Source organism: Tupaia chinensis, unplaced genomic scaffold (genome assembly GCF_000334495.1).
Source record: "Tupaia chinensis unplaced genomic scaffold, TupChi_1.0 Scaffold000627_1, whole genome shotgun sequence".
Classification (NCBI taxonomy): Eukaryota; Metazoa; Chordata; class Mammalia; order Scandentia; family Tupaiidae; genus Tupaia; species Tupaia belangeri.
This window is the reverse complement of record NW_006160147.1, coordinates 1314466-1324202: the sequence shown is the minus strand read 5'-3', so window position 1 is coordinate 1324202 and position 9737 is coordinate 1314466. Positions and strand designations below refer to the sequence as shown.

Genomic DNA, 9737 nt, shown 5'->3' with positions numbered 1-9737 from the left:
CAGGTAATGAAAGAAATCTCAATTTTCTTTACCTTTCATCTGTAACCTATACAAGAACTCCCAGGGTAGAAATTTTCAGAAGGAAGAAACTAGAATTGATCCTGACCAATCTGCCCTGTATCTGGAGATTACTTCATTATATTACACAAAGGGGGGAATCTACGCAGCCACTAGGGAATACATTATAGAGCTGCATTTATCCATTTCACAGGAGGAAAAAGAGATGATAGCTTGGCAGAGAGCCCGGATGCAGATCAAACCTGGCGAAACACACCACCTGAAAACCTTCAAGAATATGCAGAAAAGCTCAGAACTACTCAAAAATGTGAACACCTCTATCTTGATTGGAGCCCCTCCGATGGAAAAAAGTGAGAGAGCCCACAGGGATGTAGATAACCTTCCGGGTAAAGTACATTCTCCACCCACCATGTTTCCCAGAAGCGTCCTAAGTCAGCAGGGGCATGTCTCCATTTATCTTTAGACACCGTCTGGCAGCCTCTTCATTTCTGAACTTTACTTTAGGGCACCATATTGTAGCGCTTTATCCCAGAAACCGATGTCATGGTCATCTATCTATGTTATCTCCTTTTCCCCTCTGCTGCTGAGAGTTCTTGACTCAGTTATGAAGTTTGTTCAGTACAAGGACTCACTTCATGAGCTTTACTTTAGCAGAACTTCCACTTTATTAGGAAAAAAAAAAATCCTTAGGACCATGGCCTGAAAATGGATGTTGCTACTCCCAGCCTTTTGGTGGACACAAACACAGTGGTTCTAGAAACAGTGCTATTAGTTATCCAGATGACCATTCATCCCAGGGCCCACTCTTTGTTGAGTATGATGACTCTACACTTAGAATTTCTCTGAGGCATTTTGGAGAAAGAAGCACCTGTGCAGTTGTTTTCTCTTGTATGTCTTTTGGACTATGAGTTTCTCCACTTAGGATTCCACTCTTGGCCAGTTCCATGACCTGGTGGTTAAAAGAGCTGGATCCCACATAGCCAACCAAATTGTTCCAAACTCAGCTCCAAGGCTTGAAAAACACACCAGGCATGTGCACATACATGGTCAACCAAATGGTTCAAATCCCAATTCCAAGAATTGAAAAACACACCAGGCATATGAGCATACATGCCCCAAATCCCAACAGGATGGGGAAATGGAGAAGGAATTGTGACCTGAACACGCCCCATTAGGAGGGTGATTTCTCCCTCTCTTTCTCTCTCTAGTCCTCTTCCTCTCTTCCTCTCTCTCTGTTTCTCTTGTAAGCACACTCATCCTGGGGATGAGGGGAAGAATTTCTCACCAATCCTGCCCTATCTTCCAAGATTTCTTCATTTTTTCCCCCTTAGTTTCTAGTTTTCACTGTAGGGCACATGTGGTTGCTGGAGAGAGAGAGACAGAGAGAGAGAGAGAAAGTGAGAACACTCTACCCAGCAGGGATAGTCACATCACAGTTCTTTCTCCTCTATTCTCCTCTTGGGATTTTGGTCATGCACTTGTACCTGATGTGTTTCTCAAGCCACCAGGTCTGGGACTCAAACTGCTCAGTCAGTCATGAGGGATCCAGCTGTCTTAACCACCATACCACCATCTGGCCCAGGATTTCTTCAAATATTGTGATTCTCTCAGAGTCACCTTTCTGTTTTTTTAAGTGGGATTTAGGGAGGGAACATAGTTACAAATACTTAGTTTGTTATCTTTTCTATTTAGAGGTAATATTTTTTTCTTAGTTTTAGCTATAGGTATGTACACTCATGGAGGAGGGTGAAAAATCACCCCCAATAGGGAGATGGCCATGCTGCTATCCCTTCTCCTCCAGTCTCCTCTCGAGATTTTGGACACACATACATGTCATGTGTCTGGCGTGATTTATAAGCCACTGGGTCCAGGACTCAGAGCACACTGGTGGCCACATAGGATCCAGCACCTTAACCTCCATATAACCTGTTGGCCCTACTGGTAATGATTTTTTTTAACTCAATTTGTGATAGTATATCAACTCCTAATATGATCCACACTCAGTCCTAGAGGAAGAAAAAATGTAAATGACAATAGGAACAGGTGAAGTTAGCATATGGAAAGAGCTAAGGAGCATCATAACCTCACTCATAGCAGCTATTCATACTTTCCTCATCTCTTCAAATTGATGAAGGTCCTTTTTTCTCTCCAATCCTAGAACTGCTGACACTAGGGATCTCCTCTATGCAGCGTCCCCAAGGAAGCTATCTCTTGGACACCCTGCAATCTCTCTTCTCAGCTTCCTCCTTGTCTGAGCAGAAACACTTCCTTGTTCTGGTACACCTGGCAGATCCTGACCCCAAATGGCTTGATCAAATGATCTCTAACATCTCAACCCTCTTTAAACCATATATTCAGGCCAGGCAGCTGGTTGTGATCAATACTCCTCTGAAAAGCTATCTTCCCTTAACGAACTTTAAGAAAAACTTCAATGACACTCCCACCTACGCAGCCTCTCACTCCAAGCAGAACAAGGATTATGCCTTCCTCATGAATGTCGCTATCAACCGTTCTGACTATTTCCTGATGATCGAAGATGACGTGAAATGCGTTCCTGGATTTGTCACACAGATTGCTGCTAAAGTGTATGTTTGGCAAAGAAAACCTTGGGTGACTCTGGAGTTCTCTCATCTGGACTTCACTGGAAAACTCTTTCGTACCAGAGACCTTCCCCACTTTGTTAGTTTCCTTCTCCTCTTCCACCAACAAATGTCCTGCAACCACCTTCTCTCCCATTTTCATGACATTTTCATGCAGCAAAAACCGATCCGGTTCTCCCCCTCCCTCTTCCAGCATCTGGGCAATTATTCCTCCTTTGAGGGAAAATTCAATGGCCTCAAAGACAAAGAGTTTGAACCAAATGATATTGGCTCTCCTAGCAACCCTCCTGCCACCATTTACACCAGCCTGAATGTTACCAATGCCTCTGTCATGAACGCCTACAGCTTGGACAAGAATTTCCTTTACAGCGAGGAGGCTAAGGTTGGCAGCCATCTGACTATAGTTTTGGACAAACCTGCTATAGTGTTTCGGGTTCAAGTGCTGACCGGTTCTGAAGTAAGAGAAGAGAATCAGTTGAAAGAGGGCCAAGTAGAACTGGGCTTTGATTCTACAAATAGGGTCACTGACTGTGATGACTATATTCTGCTGGGATTCCTCGCAAATGGCACCCTGAATAAGGCGGTATTATCTGAAGAGTCTGAGAAGGTGAAGTGTGTGAGATTGCTTGTAACAGCCACTCTGCCCTCCGGATTAATAGTAAGGCACATCAATCTCTGGGTTAAGTAAAGTTCATATGATAGATGGAGAAGCTATTTGGAGTTTTGTAAATGGTCAAGTTGGAGGTTAGAAAATACAGAGATGACAAAACATTCAAGTCTTAAAATTGATCAAGGACATCTCTTTGCTGGGTCTTTTCAGGGTTCTTCTTTTCTTTTTCATTTCCTTTTCTCTCTCTCTTATTTATTTATTTATTTATTTATTTATTTATTTTGCCAGAGGGCAATGCACTCACATGGCAGAGAGAGACAGAGAGAAAAAGGGAACAAGAAAGGTAAAAAGCACCCACCATGGAGAATGGTCACGCTGCAACCCCTTCTTCTCTATTTCTCCATTCTTTGGGGATTTGGGGCACACATGTACATGTGTTTCTCAAGCCACTAGGACCAGGACTTGAACAGCAGGGTCGGCCATGTGGGATCTGGCTGCGTTAACCACCAAGCCACACAGCTAACCTCTTTTTAAGACTTTTAAAAAAATTATTTATTTATCTATCGTTATTATGATGATTATTAGTATTTTAGAAAAAAATTTTGCTACAGGCTGCGTGTGCTCACCAGAGAGACAGAGACAGAAAGTGATAAATTCCCCCCGGGGGCATGGACACACCTCAATCCCTTCTCCATTCTCCTCTTTGGATTTTGGACACACACACACACACACACACACACACACACACCTGGTGTGAGTTTGAAGCTGCTAGGTCCAGGAATTGAACCACAGTTGAATCCAGTGACATATCATTATGCCATCTACTAGTCCCATTATTTTATTTTATTTTTTTTACTTCTTTTTATTTTTTTGGAGAGGTTTTCACTATAGGGCGCGTGCGCTCGCCAGACAGGCAGAGAGAGAGACATAGAGAAAGAAAGCGAGAAATCACCCCCCAGGGGGGATGGTCACGCCGCAGTCCCTTCTTCTCCATTCTCCTCTTGGGATCTTGGGCACGCACGCACATGCACCCGGCGTGAGTTTTAAGCCTCCGGGAATGGGATGCAAACCGCGGTCGACTACATGGGAATCCAGCGACATAGCCATTACGCTTACTGCTGGTTCCCCTGGTCCCATTATTTTAATTGCTATAGGGCATATGTGCCCACCAAAAAGAGAGAGAAAGAGAGAGAGAGAGAAAGTGAGAAAGCAAGCCACTGGGTACAGGACTCAAACTGCAGTTGGCCATGTGGGAGTCCAGCATCCCAACCACCACACTACCTGCTGGCTCCCTTTTCAAAACTCTTAATACAAAAGACATGGCATTTTGAAAGAGTTAGGGTAGCATCCACTTGCCAGAGGGCCATGGGTGGGATGTGGGGCTTGTTAATACCTTCTCTGGTTTTCTCTCCGGAAGTGTTCTCATTCCAGCACTCTATCTTTGGGTCATGTACACCAGACTTCTAGACACAACAGGGGACAGGTGAGTAAGAGAATCCGATGCTCATATTGCAAGACTCTGGTGGCAATGAGAGAAGACAAAGGATCCTTCCACCAGCAACGGAGTGGATCAGTGAAAGTTTTAACTGCCGGTGTGATACAAGAAAGTAGATTATCCAGGAAAATGCCCTTTTCCAAAACAAGGTATTCATTCATTTGATAAATATCTAGGGAGTACCTTATGTGGTTAGGCAGAGTCCTGTTCTCCATGATCACCCAATAAACCAGGGGGTTCCTTTTAATTTAATTTAATTTTTATTTATTTCTTTTAGTTTTTGCTATATAGTGCATGTGCTCAGTAGAGAGAGATGGAAAGTAGGAAATCACGCCCCACCCTTACCCCCTGGGGGGCTGATGGCCATGCCGCAATCCCATCTCCTACATTTTCCTGTTGGATTTTGGGCACATGCGCACATATACTTGGCATGATTTTCAAACCACAGGGTCCAGGGTTCAAACCACACTCAACCATGTGAGAGTCTAGTGTCTTAACTACCACACCACCTGCTGGCCCTCAGGATTCCTTTTTAAGTAGCACCAAAAATAGTAAAAGTAATTTGCCATGATTTCTGGTAGCTTCTCTCTCTAATAGCTTTTCTTTTCTTTTTCTTTCTTTCTCTTTCTTTTTTCTTTCTTTCTTTCTTTTTTTTTTTTTTTTTTTGAGAATTTTTTGCTACAGGGCTCATGTGCTTGCCAGACAGACAGAAAGTGAGAAGTGAGAAATCACCCCCCAGGGGGGACGGCCACACTGCAATCCCTTCTACATTCTCCTCTTGGGATCTTGGGCACGCACGCACAAGGGCCCGGCATGAGTATAAGCCACTGGGTACAAGACTCGAACCACGGTCGACTACATGGGAGTTCAGCAACATAACCATTATGCTAACTGCTGGTTCCATCTCTCTAATAGTTTTAACCATGGAACTAGAGGTAACTTGGGTATTTCTGATAGGAAAAATTCTGGATATTTTATAACATCTTTATATCACTTTTTTAAAAAAACATTTATTTCTATGTGTTATTATTATTATTTTTAATTTGACCAGACAGAGACAGAAAGAGAAAGGGAAAGTGAGAAAGCAAGCTGCCAGGTCCAGGACTCGAACTACAGTCGGCCATGTAAAAACCAAGTGCTTTCAACCACCATGCCACTTGCCGGCCCGTCTTTATATCACTTTTACTATGAAATTTTTATTCCCAGAAAAATCTGAGTCCTGGGTCCTAAGGTCAACTAATGTGTAGTGTCTGAGGAGGGGTTTTCACTAGCTCAAGAACTATAATCCACAAAGGCAGGGAGAGAAGGAAAGAGCACTGTAAGAGAACTAATCAGGAAGGACTAGAGTTCAAAACCAGAGTGTTCAAACTTCGTGACCAAAGTGATTAGAATGAAAGAATTTGTAAACGGCGTAAGGAAGTGGAAACAAGAATGAGAGGCAGAAACTTTGAGGGAGGATGTGGATGCAGGAGATGGGGCAAGCGAATATGGCAGTCCTGGCAGTGCACTGGCCAAACCCTGCTCTCACTAACGTGTGACTGGCAGCCATACTCGTCCCCTCTGGTCTGCCACAGTGCGGGTAGCAAGGCCACGCTTCCCACACACTGTGACCACAGCAGACCCATTCAGGAAAGAAGGGGGCTCCTCTAACTTGACTTTAGCTCGAGAGGTTCTATCAGCCTGCCCAAAAATCTCGGAACCACCCTGTGGTCCTAGACTCTATCTAGCCCACCCTTCCTACTCTGTCATCTTCCACAGCGGCCACACCTTCACCGCAGTCAAGCCTCTCTCTGTCTCCCCTTCTCTCTCTACCAATAAATGTCTTAGATGTCTAACTCCGTTTTTCTCTGTGTGTGTGTGTGTTCTTTTTGGCTAGAGGGCACAAACACTTGCCAAAGAGAAACAGAGAGACACAGTGAGAGAGAGGAGAAAGCACCTACCCATGGAGCAAAGTCACCCCAAAAGCCCTTCTCCTCCATCTCTCTCTCCTTCCTGGAGTTTGGGCACATATGCACACATACCTGGCATGTTTCTCAAGCCACTAATCTGGGACTCGAACTGCACAGTTGGCCATATGGGATCTGGCTGCCTTAGCCATCAGGCCATGGAGCAGGCCCTATTGTCATTTTCTTGTTTTTGTTTTTGTTTTTTTGGAGGGTTTGATTTTTTTTTTTTTGCTATAGGGCGTGTGCGCTCGCCAGACAGAGACCAAGAATCTAGAAATCACCCCCCAGGAGGGATGGCCACACCACAATCCCTTCTCCTCCATTCTCCTCTCGGGATCTTGAGCACACACACAAAAGCACCCAGCGTGAATTTAAGCCACCGGGTTTGGGACACGAACCATGGTTGACTACATGGGAGTCCAGTGATATGGCCATTACATCAACTGCTGGTCCCAACGTGACTGGATTTTACATGGTCAGCTGAGCAATTCAGGTCCCAGACGAGGCTTAAAAATCACACCAGGCACATGTATGTGAAGCCCAAAATCCCAAGAGGAGAATAGAAGAGAAGGATTGCAATGTGGCCATCCTCCCAGGAAGGGAAGATGATTTTTCACTTTTCTTCCCTTTATCTCTGTCTCAGCATCCATTTCTACTTTATTTTCAGGGGTGGGGTGGGGTGGGGAGAGGTTTTTGCTATAAGGTGCATGCGCTCACCAAAAAGACAGAGAGAGACAGAGAGACAGAAAACAAGAAATCACCCCCTAGGGGAGATGGCCACGCTGCAATCCCTTCTCCTCCATTCTCCTCTCGGGATCTTGGGCATGCACATACATGTGTCTGGCGTGAGTGTAAGCCACCAAATCTGGGACTCGAACCGTGGTCAACTACATGGAAGTCCAGCGACATAGCCATTACACCAACTGCTGGTCCCATCAGCACCCATTTCAACTCTAAGGAGTTCACCCAGGATTGCTGAGCCCATATGGTTAAAGTCTCCAGGTTAAGCCCAAGCTCGAACATTGTGTCCTGTGGTTTCCAGCGATGCCTCTTACCAGTTAGTGTGCCACCTGGGGCTTTGGAACACACAACCCCTGGGAGCGGCTGGAGCTGTAGCTATGCTCTCATTAACCCGCCCTCTTCCTGTCTGGCCACATCCTCTAGCCACAGAGAGAGAAGAACCTGGAACCCTCCTCTCAGGGCTGGTTTTGGGAAAGGTCAGGTGTGTGGCGTCTCAGCCAGGCCAGCAGGAGTGTCAGAAGCTCTGTTGCGTAATCTCCCTAGTCTCTCAGAAGAGCAAAGAGAAAGCATTCCTCCTTTTCCCTTTCCAAACCTCTGGACGTGCACCTAACATGCCCTGGCTCATCTTGACTTCCCTCAGACAATGAACAGACAGCTTTGAGAAGTAGTGGGAGATGGTACCACTATCTAAGTGACCTCTTCAGCCAGCCCAGAAATAAAGGAAAACAAAGTATCTCTTGGATATGTATGGTTTATCAACTACAGCTGAAACCCGGGGCTCCAATGTCCTTGCCCCCTGGTGGTGGTATTAGTTTAAAGTGTTGACAGTGACAACCATAGAAATCTCATCTATTACAGTACATCAGGAACAAATGCTTTTGGGGCCAGCAGGTGGTGTGGTGGTTAAGGCACTGAGCTCCCACATGGCCAATTGCAGGTCAAGTCCCAGACCCAACGGCTTGAAAGTCATGCCAGACAAATGTGTGTGGGTACCCAAAATCCCAAGAGGAGAATGGAAGAGAAGGGATTACGGCATGGCCATCCTCCCGGGTGGTGGTGGTGGGGGGATTTCTCATTTTCCCACTCTCTGTCTCTTTCTATGTCTCCCTGACAAGTTCTTGCACCCTATGGCAAAAACCTAAAACAACAAAGAGCAAATGCTGTCTGTCCCAGTTGTATAACTCGTGTATGAGAAAGAACAGTTGTACCAATTTGTGGCTTGGTGATTAAGGCAGCTGGATCCCACGAGGCCAACTGCACTGTTAGAATCTCAGACCTGGCAGCTTGAGAAACATGCCAGATACGTGTGTTTGCATGCATAAATCCAGAGAGGAGGGGGAGAGGGAGGAGAAGAGACTGTGGCAAGGCCATTCTCCATGGAAGCTGCTTTCACAACCTCCCTGTGTTTCTCTCCAGTAAGTGCACATGTCCTCTGGCAAAATTTTAAAAGAAGGGGGGTAGCAGAAGAAGGCATGGTGATTAAGGTGGCTGGATCCCACATGGCCAACTGCACAGTTCAAGTCCTGGACCCAGAGAATTTAAAAATACTCCAGGCATGTGTGCATGGATGCCCAAAATCCTAAAAGGAGAATGCAGAAGAGATTGCAGCATGGTCATCCTCCTCCAACCCCCAAAGGGTCCTTTCATACTTTCTCTCTCTCCCTCTCTGGCTAGTGCACATACCCTACAAGGAAACCAAAATGGAAAAAAAGGACAGTCATCTTGGCAAATTTGTAGCTCCAGTGGCTCCAAATGTCTATTTCTGACTCCTGTCTCACGTTTCTACTGCCAACAGAGCTCAGTCCTAAAGCCCTAACTGAGCCTCCATGCTATCTCCTGAGTTACAGTAGGAGCTACTATCTGCCTCCATGGCACGCCTTCCACTAAGCAGGTTAACATTTCTCACTGAAGCCTCACAAGAACATAAGGAACTATTGATAGAACCACCCATTCATAGATGAGAAAACACAGAGGAGTTGAGTAAGTTGTGTAAGTTTGTCTAAGTTCTCAGAGCCAGTAAGTGCACGGGTGGGATTCTTATTCAGCAGTCCATCTCCAAAGCCGAGGTCTTTGACTCTAAGGACAGGAGATTCCAGATCAGAAAGTGGAGCAAGAATGGGACCTGGGATGGTAGACAAAACCAGTCTTGTCAAGAGAGTCCAGGAGGGACCAGCAGTTAGTGTAATGGCTATGTAACTGAACTCCCATGTAGCCAGCTGCGGTTCGAGTCCCGGACCCAGTCGCTTAAACTCACGCCAGGCACGTGTGCGTGCATGCCCAAGATCCCGAGAGGAGAATGGAGGAGAAGGGATTGCGGTGTGGCCATT

The 9737-nt window shown here is 45.7% G+C and overlaps 1 protein-coding gene across 5 annotated transcripts in view; it reads left to right on the top strand.

Moving 5' to 3' along the window:
- The window catches only part of LOC114004440 (alpha-1,3-mannosyl-glycoprotein 4-beta-N-acetylglucosaminyltransferase C-like), a 29835-nt gene extending 24884 nt beyond the window's left edge, over nt 1-4951 (top strand). For 3 of the 5 annotated variants that reach the window (XM_027776010.1, XM_027776009.1, XM_027776011.1), the window contains 3 exons: nt 212-404; nt 2177-3276; nt 4646-4951. In XM_027776010.1, the coding sequence (XP_027631811.1) occupies nt 212-404; nt 2177-3276; nt 4646-4888 (1536 nt within the window). In that variant the 3' untranslated portion in view covers nt 4889-4951. Of the gene's footprint in view, nt 1-211; nt 405-2176; nt 3373-4645 lie in introns of those variants that run through there. The other 2 variants (XM_027776012.1, XM_027776013.1) reach the window with 2 other exon arrangements.
- Nucleotides 4952-9737: the final 4786 nt, after the last annotated feature.